The 25,985-nt window shown below is 40.0% G+C and overlaps 1 protein-coding gene and 1 pseudogene across 2 annotated transcripts in view; one reads left to right on the forward strand and one right to left on the reverse strand.

The window, feature by feature from the left end:
* MITF (melanocyte inducing transcription factor) overlaps window positions 1–242 on the reverse strand; it is a 281,453-nt gene extending 281,211 nt beyond the window's left edge. For both annotated transcript variants that reach the window (XM_010590059.3, XM_010590058.3), the window contains exon 1: window positions 1–242. In XM_010590059.3, coding sequence (XP_010588361.1) covers window positions 1–104 — 104 coding nt within the window. In that variant the 5' untranslated portion in view covers window positions 105–242.
* A 7,526-nt stretch (window positions 243–7,768) lies between these two features.
* Window positions 7,769–9,018, forward strand: LOC100665220 (large ribosomal subunit protein eL19-like; annotated as a pseudogene).
* The last annotated feature ends 16,967 nt before the right edge of the window (window positions 9,019–25,985 follow it).

Raw genomic sequence — 25,985 nt, forward strand, 5'->3', positions numbered from 1 at the left:
CTGCTCTTCAGAGGTTGACTTTTGAGTTCGTAGTAGGTTTTGGGCTCTTCATGAAACTCCTCCCCGACTTCGAAATCCGGCACGATTCCCGATTCCGACTGCATGGCTCCCGCTTCTCGTCTTTCCACTATTTGAAAGTGAGACTAGAGCCTGGAGCGGAGGAAAGGTGGCCGGGCCTGGCTCCCCCGAGCCGTGCGCCCCCGCGCAGTGCCAAGCTCAGAGAGCTCGCCGCGCGCGCCGCCCGCCCCGTGCGCGGCTAGTTTACACTCGCACCCGGGAGGGGGGGCTGGCGGCCGAACGTGGCCTGGGATCTGTAGTTCTGCCCGGGCGGGGCATTCCCGGCTCGCCAGGGGAGCCGCTCCTGCGAAAACTACAACTCCCAGAAGGCCAGGCGGGGGGAAAGGCAACGTGGTGGACACTGCGAGTGCAACTCTTGTTTGCATTCATTGTCAAAGTCAGCTGGTCTTTTCCCTCCTCTCCGTTGCTTCAAGGGTACAGACTTAGCTATTTAATATTAATAAGAACGCACTCAGCCTGGCTCTCCCACCGTCACTCCTCGTCCGGCGCATACATTTGCGAGGCCACGAGGAGTCCTTATTAAACATAATAATAATATTAATACAGAAGAGTTTTGGCACTAGGAAGTTTTAGCATTCAAGCCTGCCTTAAAATAAAAGTACTTCTTACCAGCCTGCATGATTCCCTGGGCTGCTGCGACGAATCAACTTGACCTCGAACTGAAACAGAGTGGAGAAACTTTCCCTCACTTTGAGATTAAAACATTATGGTAGAAACTGTTCTTGTGTGTTCCTTTTCTATAACAGCCTGCACTTTAACAGTAAATTTATCTAGCTGAGTGGCTGTGTCCCTTTTATCCAATCAGCCACTTCCAATCTAAAGCAGTACTTTAATTCAGTTAATTTAAGAAGACACGAAGTTGAAAGAACAGCTCCGTCGCTGCTTTTTTCAGTTGGCCAGGAGTTCAAATAAGAATGTCCTAATGTTTCAGGAGTGGAGTTGTAGAATACATAAACCATGTCAGTGTCAACCTCTGCTGGAACTTCCTAGCACTCACTTAAGTAACAAAAATAACAGGCACTTGGGTACAGCTCATTTGTACTTCCAGACCTTTCTTCTAATTAGTTCCAGTAGGACGTGTTCTTTCTGTTGAAAGTATCCTAGGCGTCAAGGAGGCAGTATAGAGTTAGAGAGTGACATTTAAAGTTAAAAGACTCAGAGCCGAATCCCAAATCCTGCTGTGAAGCACTGTGTGATCCTGGGCAAATCACTTGATTCCTAGAAGCCTCAATTTCTTCATCTATAAAAGAAGAGATTGTAAAACCTGTTTTAGAAGGTGTTACAGGGCCAAATGCAAGAGAAAGTGATTAGTAATCTGTCAAAATGCTGCTCAATGGTAATTCTTTTATTAATTAGGTCCTGATCATTGTCATTTCAGACTACTGTTTCATCTTTGTGTTTGTTCTTTCAGTAGTAATAAACTTAATGATCATCATAGGAGAAAACCCTAAAGAGGCTAAACTAATCAGGCATCTCCCAGGAGTTACTCTTTTGCCTATTTTGCCTTGAGATGAAGCATTTTAATACTAAATCAGAAAAGATCTCCGGGGGGACAGAGACAACATGGTGCCATAGACAGATGTACCATGGTGACCTTCTGCAGCAAAGACCCAAAAAACTAAGTAAAACAGATACAAGCATCAATCCTGGAACCCTAAGCATCAAATGAAGGGACAAAGAACTAGATCAAACACCAAATGGAAAAAGAAACGGAGGGAAAACAGAACGATGAGAGATATGGAGTGGAGGTCCCCTACCAACTAATACAGCACAGCATTGCCACCTTAGAACAGCCAGCAAGGACCCCAGACCAGGATTACAGAAAGGCAACTTCACAGAACTCCCAACAGGAGACAGAGCACCCAGTAACCGCAGAAACATGCTTTCCCAAACCTCATCCTTCTGCTCTGTATGCCACCTCCACTCTTTCCCCCTGGGCTACGCCACGTCACTCAGTTAGAGAAACACCAGCCCACTGCCACTCCAGGTCCATCCGCCCCCATCCACTGGCTCCTGCTGCTCCTTTTTTTCCCCTTTCTTCCTTTTCTTTCTCTCTCCCACCTAGCCCCACGTGCCATCTCTAGATCTTCCTGATGGGCCATGCTGCACCACTTGGCTAGAGAGCCAGTGGCCCACTGCCACTCCAGGCCTACCCTGCACCCACCTGCCACCTCCTGCTGTGCCATTTTATTCCCTTTCTTTCTCCATCCCACATATCCCTGTACATAACCTCCCGTCCCTTCCAACCAGCTCTCAGGTCCGTCCTGCTCCTACTCACCGGACCCCACTGTGCCACCAGTTTTTTAAATTAGTTTTTATGTATTTTTTTTCCTCTTCATTCTCTTTCTTACTTTCCTTTTTCCTTCCCTCCTAGCCTGTACAACACCTCTCCCCTCTGCCATGGAACCCTGTTATACCACTGTGGGTATTGAGCCAATGACCTAGCATTGCCCTGGGTCCACATCACTCCCGCCTGCTGACCCCTCCCATGCAGCCAATTTTTTTCCTTCTCATTATTTTCTTTCATTTCTTTTCCCCTCCCACTTAGCCCCATTAGACATCAGTTCTCCCTTTCAGCCAGCCCTGTGGTCACCCCACCCCCACTCACTGGCCCCCAACACACACCATTTTTTTAATTTACTTTTATTTTTTTAATCTTATATTTCTCTCTCTCTCTCTCTCTCTTTCTTCCTTGTCTTTCTTTCTCCCACCTAGCCCTGTACACCACCTCCCCCGCCTTCCAGCTGGACCCTGCAGCACGACCATGGCTAGAGAGCCACTGGCACACAAGACAGACACTGCCCCAGTCCACCCATGCCAACCTGAGGCTTCCACCATTAAGCCAATTTTTTTTTCCTTTTTCTTTCTTTTCTTTCTCTCTCCCACCTACCCAGTATGTCACATCCCCTCACTTCCCACTGGCCCATGGGTCTGCCCCAACCCCCAATGGCTGGCACCATTCCATCACCATTTCTTTTCTTTTTTCTATCCTTTCCTCCCTTTTCTCCCCCCTCAGCCCCATATGCCACCTTTGCAACCCTCTGTCCCCCACTGTGCCACCATGGCTACAGAGTACATGACACACAATTTGCTGCACACAGTGCCCGCACCACCTCTCCCCTTCTGCCAGTCAATGAACTGCTGAATGGAGGCAAGTGAACTCACACCACTCCCTGTTTCACACCCCCACCTATCTGGTGAGAGGCTGTAAATGCTATCACACTGCTAGACAAACATCAGGGGCAGACAGCACCTGCCCAGTCTGCCTTCAGCCAACTTGCCAAACCAGTGTACAGTGAAATGGGCTCACCCCGCCTGCGGCTGTCCTGCCTGCACAGACAAAACGGGAAGATATAGTGCCCATGGATGAGAAAGCAGCAAAACACGCCTGGCTCGCCCACCCTGACATAACAGAACAAGACAAAATAGTAGGATGAAATAAGCAAACATACAATCAATAAATAAAGAAAATAATACCTTAATGTCTCGGAGACAACAAACAATATCAGAACATATCAAAAAGCAGGACAAGATGGCTCCAGCAAGTGACCAAAATAAAGAATCAGATGGCCTTTTGGTAGAAGAAAAGACAGTGGAACTACATGATACGGAATTCAAAAGACAAGTATTTAGGGCTCTCCAAGAAATTAGGAAAGAGATCAAGGAAAACACAGACAAACCCAATGAAAACACCACAAAAATCAAGGAAAACTCAGACAAAGCAATAGAAGAATCCAGGAAAGTAATACAAGAATGAAATGTCAAAATAAATAAACAGAAATTATACAAAAATGGCAACTAGAAATCTAAAAGATAAACAAGAAAATTTCAGACATGGGAGACTCAATAGAATGTCTTTGGAACAAATATGAAACAATGGAAGACAGAATCAGTGAGATTAAAGACAAACCAAGGACACCACTTTGAGGGAAAATCAGAGAAAAGAATGAAGAAAAATGAAGAAAACCTAAAAATTATGTGGGACACAATCAAGAGCAAAAATTTACACCCATTCGAAGTTCCAGAACGGGGGAGAAAATAGAAAACACACAGAGAAGATTGTTGAAGATTTGCTGGCAGAAAACTTCCTAAATATCACGAAAGACAAAAGGCTGACCCTCCAAGAAGTTCCAAGAACCACATATAGGATACACGCCAAAAGAAAATCACCAAAACATATCATAATCACACTTGCCAAAACCAAAGACAAAGAAAGAATCCTGAAAGCAGCTTGAGAAAAACAAAAAGTCACTTACAAAGAGGAAACAATGAGGCTAAGCTCTGATTACTCAGCAGAAACTATGCAGGCAAGAAGGCAGTGGGATGACATATATAAAACCTTGAAAGAAAAAACCACCAACAAAGAATTATATATCCTACAAAACTCTCTCTCAAATATGAGCATAAGTCAAAAAGTATTGCTACTAGAGTTCCAGTTCATATATCAACAGGTTTATTCAAACAAAATGTGTTTAAACATACCTTTGCAATCTGTGGATGGTGACAGACTAGTTCTCTCGGTAATAAATACACTTGTCTTACTCTCATTACGGTGCCTTCAAAAAAAAACTAAAAAGGGATACTTTTTGTGCCATGGAAAAAAATGATTTTGTGGTCAGAACTAATGTTAAATTTTTAACAAAACTCAAGTGGACATCCTCCCAAATCATTAAAGCTTTGCAACAAGTTTATCAGAATGCTGCCCCATATAAAATAACAGTTTTTAGATGGATCAAGCATTTTAAGGAAGGTCAAGGAGACCTCAAAGATGAACCAAGAGAAGCAAGACTGCTCAGAAGGTTACGGTGACTGTTTTTTGGGATTCCAAAGGAGTAATCTTGACAGATTTTCTCGAAGGACAGAGAATGATCGCAAGGGCTTGATATGAAGAAGTTTTAAGAAAATTGAAAACTGCAGTGTTAAGAAAAAGACCAAGTTTTCCAACCACAATAATCCACTTCCTAATTCTTTGAGGGTAGCAAAGGCTGTCCTACGAGAATTTCATTGAGAACCCTTACTCCATTCACCCTACAACCCTGATCTTGCCCTTCAGACTTTTTTTTGTTCCCAAAATTCAAATGGCATTTAAAAGTAACATGATTGAGGATGCCAAAACTACCGTTTTGATGTGGCATAAGTTGAAGAGCTCAGAATTCTCCAGGGAAGGGTTAAAGAGATGGAAACACTGCCTTCAGAAGTGTATAGAAATAGATGGAGGATATGCTGAGAAACAGTAGCTTCACATTTTGATATTTTTGTTTAATAAAAGTTTCTATGATTTTGTAGCAATATTTTTGACTTACCCTAGTACAATGGTGAAATTAGGACATTTCCAGATAAACAGAAATTAGAGGAACTCATAAAAACCAAACCAAACTTACAGGTAATATTAAAGTGAGTCCTTCAGTTAGAGAGCTGACAACATCCAGCAACAACCAGAGTCTAGGACACAGGACACAATAATCTAGATATCAATGTAGGTAAAGAACTCTCAATAATAAAACAAAGTTTAGAGGTTTTAAACAGGGAAACAGAGCCATCAACCTGTAAATGATGACAATGTCAAAATAATAAGAGGGGTAATAAACCATGCAGGTATAGGACTTTCAAATGGAGAGGAAGTCAAGGTGATATCAAGTAACAAAAGACTGGCATGCATTGTTCAAAGTTAGGAAGGTAAGTGTAAATTTCAAGGTAATCAATAATAAAAGAACAAAAATAATACAAGAATAAAAAGAAAGTTAACAAACCTGCTCATCAGAAAAAAAAAAAAAAAGAAGAAGAAACATAAAGACTCAGTAAACACAAACTCAATAATAACAAAAAAGAAAGGAAAGAAAATCCATAAACAAAAGGAAGTCAGCACAGGAAAATGAGGGGAAAACAGACAATGTCAGCAACATAAAAAAAGAAAGCACAATGATATGATAGAAATAAGCTCATACCTACTGAAAATCACACTGAATGTAAATGGCTAAAATGCACCAGTCAAGAGACAGAGAGTGGCAGAATGGATTAAAAAAAAAAAAAAAAAAGACCCATCAATATGTTGTCCACAAGAGACACACCTTAGACACAAAGTCATAAATTTATTAAAAATCAAAGAATGGAAAAAATATATCAAGCAAAAGATAACATAAAAATGCAGGAGTGGCAATACTAATCTCAGATAAAACAGACATTAAGGCAAAATCAGCCATAAAAGACAAGGAAGGACATAATATAATGATTAAAGGGACAATCCACCAACAAGACATAACTAATAAATATATACGCTCTCAATGACAGGGCCCCAAAAGACATGAAACGAACTCTAACAGCACTGAAAAAGAGAAATAGATAGTTCCACCATAATAGTAGGAGACTTCAACATACTACCCTCAGTAAAACACAGAACATCTAGAAAGAAATTTAACAGACATACAGGAAATCTGAAGGCCAAAATCAAACAACTGGACCTCACAGATAAATAGAACACTCAACCCCACAGCAGCAAGGTATGCATTGTTTTCCAACGCACATGGAACATTCTCTAGAACAAACCATATTTTAGGCCACAAAGCAACACTCAATAAAATCAAAACATCGAAATAATACAAAGCATTCTCTCTGATCACAATGCCATAAAAATAGAAATCAATAACAGGGAAAGCAAGGGAAAGCAAGAATAAAAAATCAAATACATGGAAACTGAATAACACCCTGCTTAAAAACAACTGGATAACAGAGGAAATAAAAAGATTCCTAGAATCAAATGAGAATAAAAACATCTCGTACTGAAACCTTTGGGACAGCAAAGGCAGTGCTCAGAGGTCAATTTATAGCAATAACTGTACACATCAAAAAAAAAAGAACAGGCCAAAATCAAAATGTTAGCCCTACAACTCAAACAAATAGAGAAGAGCAAAGGAAGCCCACAGCCACCAAAAGAAAGGAAACAATAAAGATTGGAACAAAAATAAATAAAATAGAGAAGAGAAAATCTGTAGAATCAACTAGACCAAAAGTTGGTTCTTGGAAAAGATCAACAAAATCGACAAATCAATGGCTACACTGACAAAAGGAAAAGCAGGAGAGGAAGCAAATAACCCACATAAGAAATGAGATGGTAGACATTGCAACAGACCCTACTGAAATAAAAAGGATCAAAATAGAATACTATGAAAAATTGTACCCCAACAAATTTGAGAACCTAGAAATACACTGCCTACATAACTAACACAAAATAAAATAGAAAACCTGAACAGATCCATAACAAATGAAGCAATTGAAGGGATAATTAAAAAAAAAAAAAAAACTCCCAACAACAACAAAAAAAGCCCTGGCTCAGATGGCTTCACTGGAGGATTCTATCAAACATTAAGAGAAGAGCTTACACCAGTGCTACTCAAACTATTTCAGAGCATAGAAAAGGAAGGAATACTCCCAAATTCATTCTATGAAGCCAGAAAAACCCTGATACCAAAACCAGGCAAAGATAACACAAAAATAGAAAATTACAGACCAATATCTCTCATGAATATAGATGCAAAAATTCTCAACAGAATTCTAACCAATAGAACTCAGTATCATATCAAAGAAAACAATATATCACAACCAAGTGGGATTCATACTAGGTATGCAAGGATGGCCCAACATTAGAAAATCAATCAATGTAACCCACTACATAAAAAAAAAAATGAAAGAATCTACTTTCCTTTCAGAGCTGTGGCCATAGCTGTGAGTATGCTTAGGCTTCAGAAGAGGCTAGCCTCCAGTGTCCTCCACTGTGGCAAGAAAAAGGTCTGGTTGGATCCCAATGAGACCAATGAAATCATCGATGCCAACTCCTTCTAGTAAATCTGGAAACTGATTAAAGATGGTCTGATCACCCACAAGCCTGTAACCATCCATTTTTGGGCTCAATGCCAGAAAAATACCTTAGCCCACTGAAAGGGCAGGCATATGGGCATAGGTAACCAAAAGGGTACTGCCAGGGCTCAGATGCCTGAGAATGTGACCTGGAAGAGGAGTATGAGAATTCTGTCCCGGCTGCTCACAAGATACCATGAATCTAAGAAGACTGACTGCCACATGTATCACAGCCTGTGCCAGAAGGGGAACCTGTTCAAGAACAAGTGATTTTCATGGGACACATCCACAGGCTGAAGATAGACAAGGCCTGCAATAAGCTCCTAGCTGACTAGGCTAAGGCCCACAGGTCTAAGACCAAAGAAGCACGCAAGCACCGTGAGGAGCGGCTACAAACCAAGAAAGAAGAGATCATCAGCACTCTATCCAACGAGGAGGAGACCAGGAAATTAAACTGCTCCCAGTCTCTCGGCGATCATACAGATCAATCATTCAGTAAGACAAGCCTTTATCCGAAAACAAAAAATAAAGAAAAGAATCACATGATCATTTCAATTGTTGCAGAAAGGCATTTGATAAAGTCCAACAACCATTCCTGATAAAAACTCTCAGTAAAACAGGAGTAGAAGGAAATTCCTCTATGTAATAAAGGGCATCTATACAAAACCAACAGCCAATATCATTCTTGATGGACGGAGGCTGAAAGCATTCACCCTGAGAACGGGAACAAGAGAAGGATGCCCTTTATCACTACTCCTATTTAGCACTGTGCTAGAAGTCCTAGCTGGAGCAATAAGGTGAGAAAGAGAAACAAAGGGCATCCAAACTGGAAAGGAAGAAGTAAATCTGTCTCTATTTGTAGATGATATGATCCTATACATAGAGAACACCAAATATTCCACAAGGGAACTACTGGAACTAATAGAAAGATTCAGCATAGTAGCAGGATACAAGATCAACATACACAAATCAGTTGGATTCCTATACACTAACAAGTTAAACTTTGAAAAGGAAATCAGGGACCAATACCATTTATAATAGTCCCTAGAAGGAGAAAATACTTAGGAATGAATCTAACCAGTGACATAAAAGAACTATTCAAAAAAAAAAAAAAAACTTCAAAATGCTATTGCAAGAAAGCAAAAGAGACCTACATAAATGGGAAAACATACCATGTCAACATTGTGAAAATGTCAGTTCTACCTGAAATGATCTACACTTGAAATTGCAACCCTGATTCAAATACCAATAGCATTTTTTAATGAGAGGGAAAAATTAGTCACCAAACTTAAATGGAAAGGAAAGAGACCCCGGAGAAGTAAAGCATTATTGAAGAAAAAGAACAAAATAGGAAGCCTGAGACTACCTGATCTTAGAGTCTAATACACAGCCACGGCAGTCAAAACAGCCTGGTACTGGTACAATGACAGACTCAGGGACCAATGGAACAGAATTGGGAACCCAGACACAAACCATCCACCTATGGTCAGAATATCTTTGACAAAGGACTGAAGTTCATTAAATGGGGAAAGACAGTCTTTTTAACAAATCGTGCTGGCAAAACTGGATGTCCATCTGTAAAAAAATAAAATAGGACTCATACCTCACACCATATATAAAAACTAAGTCAAAATAGATCGAAGACCTGTATATGAAACCTAAAATGGTAAAGATCATGGAAGAAAAAATACAGACAATTCTAGGAGCCCTAATTCACTGCATAAATTCAGTATAAACCATAACAAACAATGCACGGACACCAGAAGATAAAGCAGATAACTGGGAGCTCCTAAAAATTGAACACCTAAACTCATTAAAAGACTTCACCAAAAGATTAAAAAAAGAACCTACAGATTGAGAAAAAAAAACTTGGCTAAGACATTTCTGACAAGGGCCTAATTTCTAAAATCTATAGAATACTTCAACACCTCAATAACGAAAAGATAATCCAATTAATAAATGGGCAAATGATATGAACAGACACTTCACCAAAGAAAACATTAACATTCGGGCAGCTAACAGACCCATGAGGAAATGCTTGCAATCATTAGCAATTGTTGTTAGGCACCAATGAGTCCATCCCAACTCATAGCCACTCTATGTATAACAGAACAAAACACTGTCAAGTCCCGCACCATCCTGGCGATCGTTGTTATGCTTAAGCCCATTGTTGCAGCCACTGTGTCAATCCACCTCATTGAAGATCTTCGTCTTTTTCTCTGACCTTCTATGTTACCGAGCGTGATGCCCTTCTCCAGGGACTGATCCCTCCTGATAACATGTCCAAAGTATGTGAGACACAGTCTTGCCATCTTTGCTTCTAAGGGGCATTCTGACTGTACTTCTTCCAAGACAGATTTGTTTGTTCTTCTGGCAGTCCATGGTATATTCAATATTCTTCACAAACACTACAATTAAAATACATCAATTCCTCTTCATTCTTCCTTATTCATTGTCCAGCTTTCGCATGCATATGAGGTGATCAGGTCAGGTGCACCTTAGTCTTTAAGGGGACTTCTTTGTTTTTCAACACCTTAATGGAGTCCTTTGCAGCAGGTTTTCCCAATGAAATGAATTTTTTGATTACTTGACTTCTGCTTCCATGAGTATTGATTCTGGATCCAAGTAAAATGAAATCCTTGAAACTTCAAACTTTTCTCTGTTTATCATGATGTTGCTTACTGGTCTAGCTGTCAGGGTTTTTGTTTTCTTTATGTTGAGATATAATCCATACATGCATTCCCACTAGAGAAATGCAAATCAAAACTATAGTGAGATATCATCTCACCCCAACATTGCTGGCACGAATCAAAAAAAAAACAGAATAGCAAATTTTGGAGAGGTTGGAGGGAGACTAGAACTCTATGCACTGCTGATGGGAATGTAAAATGTTAAAACTAATATGAGAAACGATATGGTGCCTCCTTAAAAAGCTAGAAATAAAAATACCATATGATCCAGCAATACCACTCCTAGGAATATACCCTAGAGAAATAAGAGCCATCTCATGCACAGACATATGCACACCTTGTTCATTGCAGCACTATTCACAACAGTAAACAGATAGAAACAAAGTAAGTGCCCATCAATAGATGAACAGATAAACAAATCATGGTACGTATCCACAACGGAATATTGTTCAATGATAAAGAACAGTGATGAATAAGGGAAACATCTCATAACAGATGTCATGGTAACTCAGAACTGAAGCCATTCCTGAAGTCAGCCTTTCATTCAAAGATTAGACAGTCCTATAAAACAAACAATAGCATATGCGAGGAAAGTCCTGCTTAGTCCAATCAAGTATATGAGATCTAATAGGCAACACCTGCCCAAAAGTAAAGGCAAGAAGGCGGGAAGGGACAAGAAGCCTGGATAAATGGACGTGAAGAACTCAAAGTGTAAGAGGAAAGAGGGAGAGTGTTGACATATTGCAGGGATTGCAACCAATGTCATAAAAAAATTTGTGTATAAATTTTTGAATGAGAAATTAACTTGCACTGTAAACTTTCACCTAAGACATAATAAAACAAAACAAAACAAACAAAAAGGTCTCCAAAAAATGAGTGGATTTTAGAGCTGAGGGGTCTTGAGAAGATTTGGAAACAGTCTAGGAGGTACAAGGTATGCTGGAGCAAATATCAAAACCCCACAATAAAAGTTAGTCCCCAAAATACTATTTATAGATCATTCACTATAACCATTAAGACATGACAGAGTAACTGAAAACATCCCTGAGGAAAGGGGGCTTTTCTTGCCAGTGAATGTAGAATCCCATGTTCTTTGACAGAAGGGCTGCTAGAAATTAGACGTCAAAAATGAAAAAGGATTACCTTCTGCCAGCAGGGAGAGGAAAGGAAAAACACACGAGAGTTTTTTAGTCTAGACTCCTAGTCGCATCTGGATTCTCAACTGTAGACTTTTGGAATGTGAGAGGAGGGGTTCATTGTCACCATAATTCAGCTAACAACTGAAAGGTTGGAGATTTAAGTCTACCCAGAAAAGCCCCTTGAAACAAAGCCCTGGCGATCTAGTTCCAAAAAATCAGCTATTGAAAACCCTACGGAGCACAGTTCCACCCTGACACACATGGGGTGGCCATGGGTTGAAACAGATTCAGTAGCAACTGGTTACAGATATTGAGGAAGGAGCCAGAGACACTAAACATCTTTCACAGTGATAAACTTTATTGTCCAAATGCCAGTGGTACCCGAACTGAGAAATATTGGAGTCTTCTTAATCTTTTAGTTCACCAGACCATTTAAACCTGAGGAAAGCTATGGACCCTCTCCCAGAAGATGCAGTTATAAACAAAGTTCTATATACAATTTTGGTCTGTCGACCCCTTGAAGTCAAGGACTTCATCTTACAACTGCCTGTTTATAATATCTTCAGAACTATCATAAAACTGTTCTTTACTTCATTATATCAGTTACCTGGCCAGACCGAAAGAACCAAACTTAATGGAGAAAAAACTACCAAAGAAGACCTGTGAACTTTCTTCCAAATAAGTGCATCCTGTAGAGAGATCCTTCGGGTACAGAGCTGAGGTTATCCTGACATACATACATGTAACTGCTGTTCTTGGATACCCAGACTATTTTCCTCCTACGCCCTTACTTCAGGTTTCAGCCTACTCTTTGTTCAGGAAAACCTCTTCATTTATTGATGTGGCATGACTCAAAATGAGAAGAAATAGCTGTAAACATCCGTTAATAATTGGAACATGGAATGTAAGAAGTATGAATCAAGGAAAATTGGAAGTTGTCAAAAGTGAAATGGGACACTTGAAGATTGACATCCTAGCTGTTAATGAACTGAAATGGACTGGTATTGGCCATTTTGAATTGGAAAATCATATGGTCTACTATGTTGGGAATGACAAATTGAAGAGGAACGGTGTCACATTCATCATCAAAAAGAATATTTCAGAACAGGATAGGAAGCAAACTAACCATATAAGAAATGAGATGGGTGATACCACAACAGACCCAACTGAAATTAAAAGAATCATATCAGATTACTAAAAAAATTTGTACCGTAACAAGTTTGAAAACCTAGAAGAAATGGATGAATTCCTAGAAACACACTACCTACCTAAACTAACACAAACAGAAGTAGAACAACTAAAGAGATCCATAACAAAAGAAGAGGTTGAAAAGGTAATCAAAAAACTCCCAGCAAAAAAAAAAGCTCTGCCCCTGACGGCTTCACTGCAGAACTCTACCAAACTTTCAGAGAAGAGTTAACATCACTACCCCTAAAGGTATTTCAGAGCATAGAAAAGGAAAGAATACTCCCAAACTCATTCTATGAAGCCAGCATAACCCTGATACCAAAACCAGGTAAAGACGCCACACAAAAAATAAAATTATAGACCTATATCCCTCATGAATTTAGATGCAAAAATCCTCAACAAAATTCTAGCTGAAAGAATTCAACAACACATCAAAAAAATAATTCACCATGACCAAGTGGGATTCATACCAGGTATGCAGGGATGGTTCAACATTAGAAAAACAATTAATGTAATCCATAATATAAATAAAACAAAAGACAAGGACCACATGATTTTATCAATTGATGCAGAAAAGGCATTTGACAAAGTTCAACACCCATTCATGATAAAAACTCTCAGCAAAATAGGAATAGAAGGAAAACTCCTCAACATAACAAAGGGCATTTATATAAAAGCAACAGCCAACATCATCCTAAATGGAGAGAGTCTGAAAGCATTCCCGTTGAGAATGGGAATCAGACAAGGATGCCCTTTATCACCACTCTTATTCAACATTATGCTGGAGGTCCTAGCCAGAGCAATTAGGCTAGATAAAAAGAAATAAAGGGCATTCAGATTGGTAAGGAAGAAGTAGAAGTATCTCTATTTGCAGGTGATATGATCTTATACACAGAAAACCCTAAAGAATCCTCAGGGAAGCTACTGAAACTAATAGAAGAGTTCAGCAGAGTATCAGGATACAAGATAAACATACAAAAATCAGTTGGATTCCTCTACACCAACAAAAAGAACATTGAAGAGGAAATCAACAAATCAACGCCACTTACAGTAGCCCCCAAGAAGGTAAAATACTTAGAAATAAATCTTACCAGACATGTAAAAGACCTATAAAGAGAAAACTGAAAGACACTACTGCAAGAAACCAAAAGAGACCTGCATAAGTGGAAAAACATACCTTGCTCGTGGATAGAAAGACTCAACATTGTAAAAATGTCTATTCTACCAAAAGCCATCTATAGATACAATGCAATTCCAATCCAAATTCCAATGACATTTTTTAATGAGATGAAGAAACAAATCACCAACTTCATATGGAAGGGTAAGAGGCCCCGGATAAATAAAGCATTACTGACAAAGAAGAACAAAGTGGGAGGCCTCACTTAACCTGATTTTAGAACCTATTACACTGCCACAGTAGTCAGAAGAGCCTGGTACTGGTACAACAACAGATACACAGACCAATGGAACAGAATTGAGAATCCAAACATGAATCCATCCACTTATGAGCAGCTGATATTTGACAAAGGCCCAAAGCCAGTTAATTGGGGGAAAGATAGGCTATTAACAAATGGTGCTGGCATAACTGCAAAAAAGTGAAACAAGACCCATACCTTACACCATGCACAAAAACAAACTCAAAATGGATCAAAGACCTAAATATAAAATCTAAAGCGATAAAGATCATGGAAGAAAAAATAGGGACAATGCTAGAAGCCCTAATACATGGCATAAACAGTATACAAAACATTATTAAAAATGCAGAAGGGAAACCAGATAACAGGGAGGTCCTAAAAATCAAACACCTATTCTCATCCAAAGACTTCACCGAAAGAGTAAAAAGACTCCCTACAGACCGGGAAAAAGTTTTTAGCTATGACATTTCCTATCAGTGCCTGATCTCTACATGATACTACAAAAAGACAACCCAATTAAAAAATGGACAAAGGATATGAACACACACTTCACTAAAGAAGACATTCAGGCTGCTAACAAATACATGAAGAAATGCTCATGATCATTAGCTATTAGAGAAATGCAAACCAAAATTGCAATGAGATCCCCTCTCACTCCAACAAGGCTGGCACTGATCCAAAAAACACAAAATAATAAATGTTGGAGAGGTTGTGGCGAGACTGGAACACTTATACACTGCTGGTGGGAAAGCAAAATGGTAAAACCACTTTGGAAATAGATTTGACGCATCCTTAAAAAGCTAGAAATAAAATTACCATACGATCCAGCAATCCCACTCCTCGGAATATATCCTAGAGAAATAAGAGCCTTTACGTGAAAAGATATATGCACACCCATGTTCATTGCAGCACTGTTTATATTAGCAAAAAGGTGGAAGCAACCAAGGTGCCTATCAGTGGATGAATGGATAAATAAATTATGGTATATTCACACAATGGAATACTATGCATTGATAAAGAACAATGATGAACCCATGAAACATTTCATAACATGCAGAAACCTGGAAGACATTATGCTAAGTGAAATTAGTCAGTTGCAAAAGGACAAATATTGCGTAAGACCATTATTATAAGAACTGGAGAAATAGTTTAAACAGAGAAGAAAATATTCTTTGATGGTTACGAGAGGGGGGAGGGAGGGAAGGAGGGAGAGGCATTTTTACTAATTTGATAGTAGATAAGTTTTATTTTAGGTGAAGGGAAAGACAACACACAATACAGGAGTGGTCAACACAAATGGACTAAACCAAAAGCAGAGAACTTTCCTGAACAAACTGAATGGTTCAAAGGCCAGCAAAGCAGGGGCAGGGGTTTGGAGACCAGGGCTTCAGGGGACATCCAAGTAAATTGGCATAATAAAATCTATTAAGGAAATATTCTGCATCCCATTTTGGACAGTGGTGTCTGGGGTCTTATATGCTAGCAAGTGGCTATCTAAAATGCACCAATTGGTCTCAACCCACCTGGAGCAAGGAAGAACAAAGAACACCAAGGACACAAGGTGACCGACTATGAAGGGACCACAGAAAGCAGAGACTACATCAGCCTGAGACCAGAAGAACTAGGTGGTGCCCTGCCACAACTGATGATTACCCTGACAGGCAACACAACAGAGAACCCCTGAGTGAGGAGGAGAGCAGTGGGATGCGGACCCCAAATTCTCATAAAAAGACCAGATCTAGTGGTCAGACTGGGACTAGAAGGACCCCATTGTTCATAGTCCCCAGATCTTCTGTTACCCCAAGATAGGAACCACTTCTGGGACTAGCTCTTTGAACAGGGATTGGACTGGAATATGGGATGGAAAACATTCCTGGTGAAGAATGGGCTGCTCGGATCAAGTAGACACATGAGACTCTGTTGGCATCTCCTGTCTGGAGGGGAGATGAGAGGGCAGAGGGGGCCAGAAGCTGCACGAATAGACACAAGGAGAGAGAACGGAAGGAAGGAGTGTGCTGTCTCATTAGGGGGAGAGCAATTAGGAGTGTATAGCAAGGTGTGTATAAATTTTTGAATGAGAGACTGACTTGATTTGTAAACTTTCACTTAAGGCACAATAAAAATTAATTAAAAAATAAAAAAGAACATTTCAAGATCTATCCTGATATACAACGCTGTCAATGATAGCATAATATCCATGCACCCACAAGGAAGAGTAGTTAATAAGACCAGTATTCAACTTTACGTACTAACCACTAATGCCAAAGATGAAGAAATTGAAGATTTTTTACCAACTTCTGCAGTCTAAAATTGAAAAAAGTTGAGATGCATTGATAATTACTGGTGATTGGAATGTGAAAGATGGAAACAAATAAGAAGGATCGGTGATTGGGAAATATGGCACCGGTAACAGAAACGATGCTGAAGATAGCATAATAGAATTTTACAAGACCGACGATTTCTTCATTGCAAACATCTTTTTCAACAACATAAACGGCAGCTATACATGTGGACCTTGCAGGATGGAATACACAGGAATCAAATTGACCACATCTGTGGAAAGAAACCATGGAGAAGCTTGATATCATCAGTCAGTACAGGTCCAGGGGCTGACTGTGGAGCAGACCATCAATTGCTCATATGCAAGTTCAAGTTGAAACTGAAGAAAATTAAAACTAGTCCATGACAGCCAAGGTACAACCTTGAATATATTCCACCTGAATTTAGAGACCATCTCAAGAATAGTTGTGGGATGATATCAAGGACATCACACATGAAGAAAGCAAAAGGTCATTAAAAGGACAGAAGGACAGAAAAGACAAAAATGAATGTCAGAAGACACTCTGGAACTTGCTCTTGTATGTAGAGCAGCTAAAGCAAAAGCAGGAAATGACGAAGTAAAAGAGCTGAACAAAAGATTTCAAAGGGCAGCTTGAGAAGACAAAGTGTTATAATGAAATGTGCAAAGTCCTGGAGTTAGAAAACCAAAAGGGAAGAACACACTTGACATTTCTCCAGCTGAAAGAACTAAAGAAAAAATTCAAGCCTTGAGTTGCAGTATTGAAGGATTTCATGGGCAAAAAATTGAACGATGTAGGAAGCATCAAAAGAAGATGAAAGAAATATACAGAATCATTGTGCCAAAAAGAATAGGTTGATGTTTAACCGTTTCAGGAGGTAGCATATGATCAAGGACTTATGGTACTGAAGGAAGAAGTCCAAGCTGCACTGAAGGCACTGGTGGAAGACGAGGCTTCAGGAACTGAAGGAATAGCAACCGAGCTGTTTCAACAAACAGATGCAGCTCTAGAACTGCTCACTCATCTAGGCCTACAAATTTGGAAGACAGCTACCTGGCCAACCGACAGGAAGAGAACCATATACATGCCCATTCCAAAGAAAGATTATCTAATGGAATGCAGAAATTATCAAGCAATATCATTAATATCACATGCAAATAAAACTGTGCTGAAGAAAATTCAGAAACAGTTGCAGCAGTACATTAGCAGGGAACTCCCAGAAATTCAAGCCAGATTCACAAGAGGGCTTGGAAAGAGGGATATCATTGCTGATGTTAGATGAATCTTGGCTGAAAGCAGAGAATACCAGAAAGATGTTTACCTGTGCTTTACTGACTATGCAAAGGCATTTGACTGTGTGGATCATAACAAATTATGTAGAACATTATGAAGAATGGGAATTCTACAACACTTAATTGTGCTCATGCGGAACCTGTACATAGACTGAGGGATACTGTGTGATTTAAAATCAGGAAGGGTATACATCAGGGTTGTATCCTCTCACCATACTTATTCAATCTTTCTGCTGAGCAAATGATCCAAGAAGGTGAGCTATATGAAGAAGAACAGGGCATCAGAATTCGAGGAAGATATGTAGATAATACATTAACAACCTGAGATACGTAGATGATACAACCTTCCTCACTTGCTGAAAGTGAAAAGGTCTGGAAGCACTTACTGATGCAGATCAAAGACTTCAGTATGAATTACACCTCAACATAAAGAAAACAGAACTCCTCGCAACTGGACCAATGAGCAACATCATGATAAATGGAGAACATACCAAAGGTACCAAGAATTTCATTTTACTTGAATCCATAATCAATGCCCATGTAAGCAGCAGCCAAGAAATCAAATTGCACTGGGCAAATCTGCTGCAAAAGACCTCTTTAAAGTATTGAAATGCAAAGATACCACTTTGAGGAGTAAGATGCACCTGACTCAAGCCAAGGTATTTTCAATTACCTTATATGAATGCGAAAGCTGGACAATAAGGAAGACTGAAAAAGAATTGATGCCTTTTGCATTCATATGAGATGATTGAAAGTAACACGGCATGGGTCAGGTGCACCTTAGTCCAGCAAAGAATATTGAATATGCCACTGGTAAATCTGCTGCAAAAGACCTCTTTAAAGGGTTAAATAGTAAAGATGTCACTTTGAGGGCTAAGGTGTGCCTGACTCAGGCAATGGTGTTTTCAGTCGCCTCACATGCATGCGAAAGCTGGACAATAGCTTGAAACATAGTGAAGATTGTGAGGATGACCCAGTACTTGGCAGTGTTTTGTGTTCCATCTGCCACCCAACGGGAATGGTTATGTGGCCCAGTCCTGACCATTAAAGGGCCCCGTCTCCTTAGCCACAGTGATTCCTTTGGCTAAGAACCCTAACATGACTAGAAGTCCTTCTTGGGACTTTTCTGCTAGGGCAATTGGAGAAGACTGTCCCTGATTTTTGGAAGCATCCTGCTAGAAAGAAGGAAACCTGTACTAACTTATGACCACGTGGGGAAGCTGATCAGAAATGGCAGAGAAAGAGATGAGATCAATAATCAAAAAGAAGCAGAGATAAGCAAACTGAGAAGAGAGAAAACTACGATAACGTTGTTTCTATTTTTTTTTCCCCCAACTATGTATGAAGTCATATATCCCTAGATTTGCCAGGTATACAAACCAAAAGGTGTCCTTTTTCCTGGAACTATTTTGGTTTAAGTTCTGTTACTTGTAACTAAAACATCTTTGAATAATCACCATAAAACTTTTCAGTCTGAGAAAGGAGCAATATTCTATGGACTGTTACAGTATCAATCCACATACCAAAAAGTTGGCAGCCTGATAGATGGCCCCTGTAACTTCTCTTTGTTAATGAGTTGAACCCTAGATGCAGGGACCACTTCTAAAAAATAGGGGAAAAATTTCATAGCTCTATACATTTCAACTAAAGATTGTGCCTGATAAAAGATTGTGCTAGACATTATAACAATTGTCATTAATAATATTACCCGTATTTATGTAACACTTTACTTTTTACACAACGCTTTTCAAGTGGATCTCTAAATTGAGCTCCCAAAAATTTTGCAAGGATGAGTAGGCAAGGGTCCTCATTTTAGCATGCATTGTACACGCATTTGTTATGAACGTGGCATTGCGTTAGGTACTCGGACTACAAAAAGATATTTGACTTCAAGAAGATCACAGCCCTAAAGTTAGGAGTGGCTGGTGGATTTGAACTGCTGGCCTTTTGGTTAGCAACTATAGCTCTTAACCACTGTACCACCAGGGCCCTGAGAAACCACACATAAGGCAGCAAATGACTAACCAGCAGATGAATGATAGATGATTTACACTCTCAGATCCATTTAGCTCAACAACCACTTACAGCGTGTCTACTGCCCACTCTGCCAAGCACACTGGATACTGGGAATGGGTGAAATAGTAGTGATGAGACATATGCAGTACCTTTTATAAAGGCAGTCTCTGCCTTTTATGACTAGGAATGTAAATGGTTAATGCATAGAGTGATAGACAGGCAACGGCTACTAGTGTTCTCAGAAAAGAGCAACCACCGAAGGCAGGCAGAGTGAAGAATTCTTGGAGGAGATACGACCTAGGTAGATTTAAAAAAAAGAAGGGAGAAAGGGAAAATCTACATTATTTAAAAAAAAAAAAAAAGTAGCTAAATCTAATGGAGCCCCTAGATCTAACCATCAATTTACAGGAAAGAAAGAGAAAGAAGGTGAAAGAAGAGTGTGTTGATGACATCACAAGGATACAATTAGACAAATCCAGAAATTGATAAATTCTGCAAGACATTGAGAAATTCTTCAAAAAATAAATAGCATGAAATAAAGGGCCAGGAGGAACTGTTATAGATTAAAAGAGACTTAAGAGGCATGTTAGCTATGGGAATTACATCTCACTAAAAAATGAATTGGGGAGGCAGAGCCAAGATGGTGGAATAGACAGACGCTTCCGTCAAGCCCTCTTTACAACAAAGACCAAAAAAAAACAAGTGAAACGAGTATATTTGTGACAAGCTGGGAGCCCTGAGCGTCAAAGGCAAGCTTAGACAACGAACTGAGGGGCAGAGGGTGGAAGAGGCTGTTCAGAGGTGGAGAGGAGTTACCGGACCTGAATTGTGGGGAGCCCTCAGGCGCCATTCCCGGAGCAGCAGCGGCGGTGGCGGAGGGCTGGTCCTAGCGTTTGGCCGAAGTTTCCTCAGGGAGAAGCAGCCAGCCACACAGCCCACTCACACCTCCAGAACCTGAGGAGAACGGCGTTCTTGGCAAAAGCTAAGTATTTGCATACATTTTACCATCCCGCCCCCTGCCCCCCAAAGCTGGCTTCAGTGGCTGAATCCCTGGGCCTGAGATAGACCCTGGTAAGCACCTAGAGCCATCCTTCTGGCCTTGGGGAAGGAAAAAATTTGCAACTGGGGGGAAAAGATAATTTGCCAGCTCAATTAACTGGGGGAGCTCAGGACAGAAGCAGCTCCTGTCCAGGCATGAACCATCCACGGACCTTGAGCACCTTTCCCTTCTGCATGGACCTGTGTGGGCATATTTCCGGAGAATAGGCCCTTGTTGGCAAACTCCAGCCATTTCAGCTGTGCGGTGGAGAGGTGGGTGTTTGACATTTGACATTGCTTTGCCTATTAAACAAGGTCCTCACCTACCCACGTCAGGGACCTAAGGACTGGTAGCTCCACTCAGGTCACCCAGCCACCCGCCACAGGGGTCCAAAGATAACTGGTACCTCCCAGTCCTTACAACCAAAAACTTTGGGTGCCCATGGTCCCTCTGCAGAACCCACCCACCAGCACGCTCTAGGGGACAGAGATGCATTTTCCTCAGAGACACTTGGGGGTTGGTTTTCAGTCCCCTGCCTTGTTCAGAGCATGACCCCCTGCTGGAATCAGATACTGGTATATATGCCAATCACCCCTGCCCCTCTAAGACTGTAGGACAGAGCCTGTACCACACAGTTGATATCAGCTACCTGGAAACCTGAGCTGGATACATACAAGAAAACTGAATGGACTCCTAGACTGATATACTTGATAACAGCTCTAGCCAGCTGGGGACAGGACACCAGAGCTCCAAAGGCAAAAATAATCAAACTAGCTCACTCAAGCAACCCGTAGAAGTATACCAAAACAAAACAAAGCAAGCAGCTACGACACAGTAAGCAAGCATAAACTAATACAACAACTTGTAGATGGCTCAGAGACAACAGTCAATATCAAGTCACATAAAGAAACAGACCATGATCACCTCAACAGGCTCTTAAAACAAAGAATCCAGGGATCTTCTAGATGAAAGTGCATTCCTGGAATTACCAGATGCAGAATACAAAAGTTTAATATACAGAACCCTTCAAGACATCAGGAAGGAAATGAGGCAATACGCACAACAAGCCAAGGAACACACTGATAAAGTAACTGAAGAAATTAGAAAGATTGTTCAGGAACATAATGAAAAGTTTAATAAGCTGGAAAAATCCATAGACAGATGGCAATCAGAAATTCAGAAGATTAACAATAAAATTACAGAATTAGATAACTCAGTAGAAAGTCAGAGGAGCAGAATTGAGCAAGTAGAAGCTAGAATTTCTGAACTCGAAGATAAATCACTTGGCACTAATATATTTGAAGAAAAATCAGATAAAAGAATTTAAAAAAATGAAGAAATCTTAAGAATCATGTGGGACTCGATCAAGAGAAATAACCTACAAGTGATTGGAGTACCAGAACAGGGAGGGATAACAGAAAATACAGAGAAAATTGTTGAGGATTTATTGGCAGAAAACTTCCCTGATATTGTGAAAGATGAGAAGATATCTATCCAAGATGCTCATCGAACTCCACATAAGGTAGATGTTAAAAGAAAGTCACCAAAACATATTATAATCAAACCTGCCAAAACCAAAGATAAAGAGAGAATTATAAAAGCATTGAGGGATAAATGAAAAGTCACCTACAAAGGAGAGCCAATAAGAATAAGCTCGGACTACTCGGCAGAGACCATGCAGGCAAGAAGGCAATGGGATGACATATTTAAAAAATTGGAGGAAAAAATTGCCTGCCAAGAATCATATATCCATCAAAACTGTCTCTTAAATATGAAGGTGAAATTAAGACATTTCCAGATAAACACAAGTTGAGGGGATTCGTAAAAGACAAACCAAAACTACAAGAAATACTAAAGGGAGTTCTTTGGTTAGAAAATCAATAATACCAGGTATCAACCCAAGACTAGAACACTGGGCAGAGCAACCAGAAGTCAACCCAGACAGGGAAATCCAAAAAAAAAAAAAAAAAAAACCAAAGCAAGATTATAGGAAAAAAAAAAAAAAAAAGCCCAAAACAGGGTAGCAGCGATGTTATATAAAAGAAGACAACATTAAAATAATAAAGAGGGACTAAAATGTAATCAAATACCTTCCATATGGAAAGAAAGATACAAAGAAATAAAAGTTAGTTTTAAAATTTAGAAAAATAGGGCTAAATAATAAGGTAAGCACAAAGGAGACAAACTATCCTACTCATCAAAATAAAATACAAGGTAAAAATACAGACTCAGCAGAAACAAAATCAACACAAATATGAGGAACGGACAATATATAAAGAAAATCTACTCAGCACATAAAACCAAGTGGGAAAAAAAATCTGTCAACACACACAAAAAGACATCAAAATGATAGCACTAAATTTATACCTATCCATAATTACCCTGAATGTAAATAGATTAAACGCACCAATAAAGAGACAGGGAGTGGCAGAATGGATTAAAAAACAAGATCCGTCTATATGCTACCTACAAGAGACACACCTTAGGCTTAGAGACACAAACAAACTAAAACTCAAAGGATGGAAAAAAATATATCAAGCAAACAACAGTCAAAAAAGAGCAGGAGTGGCAATATTAATTTCTGACAAGATAGGCTTTAAAGTTAAAACCATCAGAAAGGATAGGAAGGACACTATGTAATGATTAAAGAGACAACTGCTTTGGAAATTGATTTGGCGCTTCCTTAAAAAGCTAGAAATAGAACTACCATACAATCCAGTAATCCCGCTCCTTGGAATATAGCCTAGAGAAATAAGAGCCTTTACACGAACAGATATATGCACACCCATGTTTTTTGCAGCACTGTTTACAGTAGCAAAAAGGTGGAAGCAACCAAGGTGCCCATCAATGGATGAATAGGTAAATAAATTATGGTATATTCACACAATGGAATACTATGCATCGATAAAGAACAGTGAGGAATCTGTGAAACATTTCTTAACATGGAGGAACCTGGAAGGCATTATGCTGAGTGAAATTAGTCAGTTACAAAAGGACAAATATTGTATAAGACCACTATTATAAGAACTTGAGAAATAGTTTAAACTGAGAAGAAAACGTTCTTTTGTGGTTACTTGAGGGGAGAGGGAGGGAGGGTGGGAGTGGGGCATTCACTAATTAGGTAGTAGATAAGAACTACTTTAGGTGAAGGGAAAGACAGCACAAAACACAGGGGAGGTCAGCACAATTGGACTAAACCAAAAGCAAAGAAGTTTCCTGAATAAACTGAATGCTTCGAAGTCCAGCGTAGCAAGGACAGGAGTCTGGGGACCATGGTTTCAGGGGACATCTAAGTCAATTGGCATAATAAAATCTATTAAGAAAATATTCTGCATCCCACTTTGAAGAGTGGCGTCTGGGGTCTTAAACGGTAGCAAGCAGCCATCTAAGATGCATCAATTGGTCTTAACCCACCTGGATCAAAGGAGAATGAAGAACACCAAGGACACAAGGTGATTACGAGCCTAAGAGACAGAAAGGGCCACATGAACCAGAGACTACATCATCCTGAGACCAGAAGAACTAGATGGTGCTCGGCTACAACCGATGACTGCCCCGACAGGGAACACACAGAGAACCCCTGAGGGAGCAGGAGAGCAGTGGGATGCAGACCCCAAATTCTCATTAGACCAGACTTAGTGGTCTGACTGAGACCAGAAGGACCCTGGTGGTCATGGCCCCCAGACCTTCTGTTGGCCCAGGACAGGAACCATTCCTGAAGCCAACTCATCAGACATGGATTGGACTGGACAGTGGGTTGGAGAGGGATGCTAGTGAGGAGTGAGCTTCTTGGACCAGGTGGACACTTGAGACTATGTTGGCATCTCCTGCCTGGCGGTGAGATGAGAGGGTGGAGGGGGTTAGAAGCTGACGAAAAGGACACAAAAAGAGAGAGTGGAACGAGAAAGTGGGGTGTCTCATTAGAGGGAGAGTAATTGGGAGTGTGTAGCAAGGTGCATATGGGTTTTTGTGTGAGAGACTGACTTGATTTGTAAACTTTCACTTAAAGGACAATAAAAATTATTAAAAAAAAATGAATTGGGAGGAAAAACAGACATACCACTCAAATACATAGCCCACACTTTGTTTGGATCCTGATTCCAACAGACCAATTGTAAAAATTCATTTTGGGAAAAACAGGGAGAGTTTGAACATGGACTGGAATTTGATGATATTAAAGAATTACTGGTAATATTATTAGGCATGATAATGGTATTGTGCTTATCTAATTTTTTAAGCCATTGTCCGTTAGTAAGAGATATATACAATGCAGTTATGGATGAAATGATCTAGGGGTTGCCTTCAAACACTTGATCTCTTTTCCTTCCTCCCCCCAAAAATGTAGGAGAAGGAAGCGATGAAACACAAATGGGAAAGGGCTGTAATTGTTGAAGCTGGATGAAGAGTTATGGGAGTTTGCTATACTATTCAATCTACTTTTATGTAACTTTGTAAGTTTCCATAATAAAAAGTTAAAAAAAAAAAAAAGAAAGAAAGAGAGGAAACTATCTTAATGATTTAAAAAGTGGCATATAATTTCTGGTAAAATGAGGTAACCAAAAAAACCCAAACCCATTGCTGTCCAGTCACTTTGTACTTATAGCAACCCAGTAGTGACACTATAGGACAGAGTAGGAAATTAGATATAAGGGCCTGTTATTCAAAGACAGAAAGTGGACATGAGAAAGACGTGGAAGCAGGGTTGTACATAGTCTGGTTGGTTGATTTAATCAGAGAGGAATGTATTCAAAGTGTACTGAATAAGGCAGGAGAAACTCAAGAAGGGCAGGAGAACCTGGCGAGGAAGCCATGCGACTAGGAACAAGTCAAAATTCACATCCTAGAACTGGGCTAGTGATGGCATCATTAGTGCCACCGCTGTGCCACTGAACATTCCAGCTTACAGCTCCAACGCTGGACACGGACTGCTGTCGGGATGGTTTCTCTGTGAACTGGATAGAGCGATATCATCCACCA

This window comes from Loxodonta africana, chromosome 22 (genome assembly GCF_030014295.1).
Source record: "Loxodonta africana isolate mLoxAfr1 chromosome 22, mLoxAfr1.hap2, whole genome shotgun sequence".
Taxonomy (NCBI): domain Eukaryota; kingdom Metazoa; phylum Chordata; class Mammalia; order Proboscidea; family Elephantidae; genus Loxodonta; species Loxodonta africana.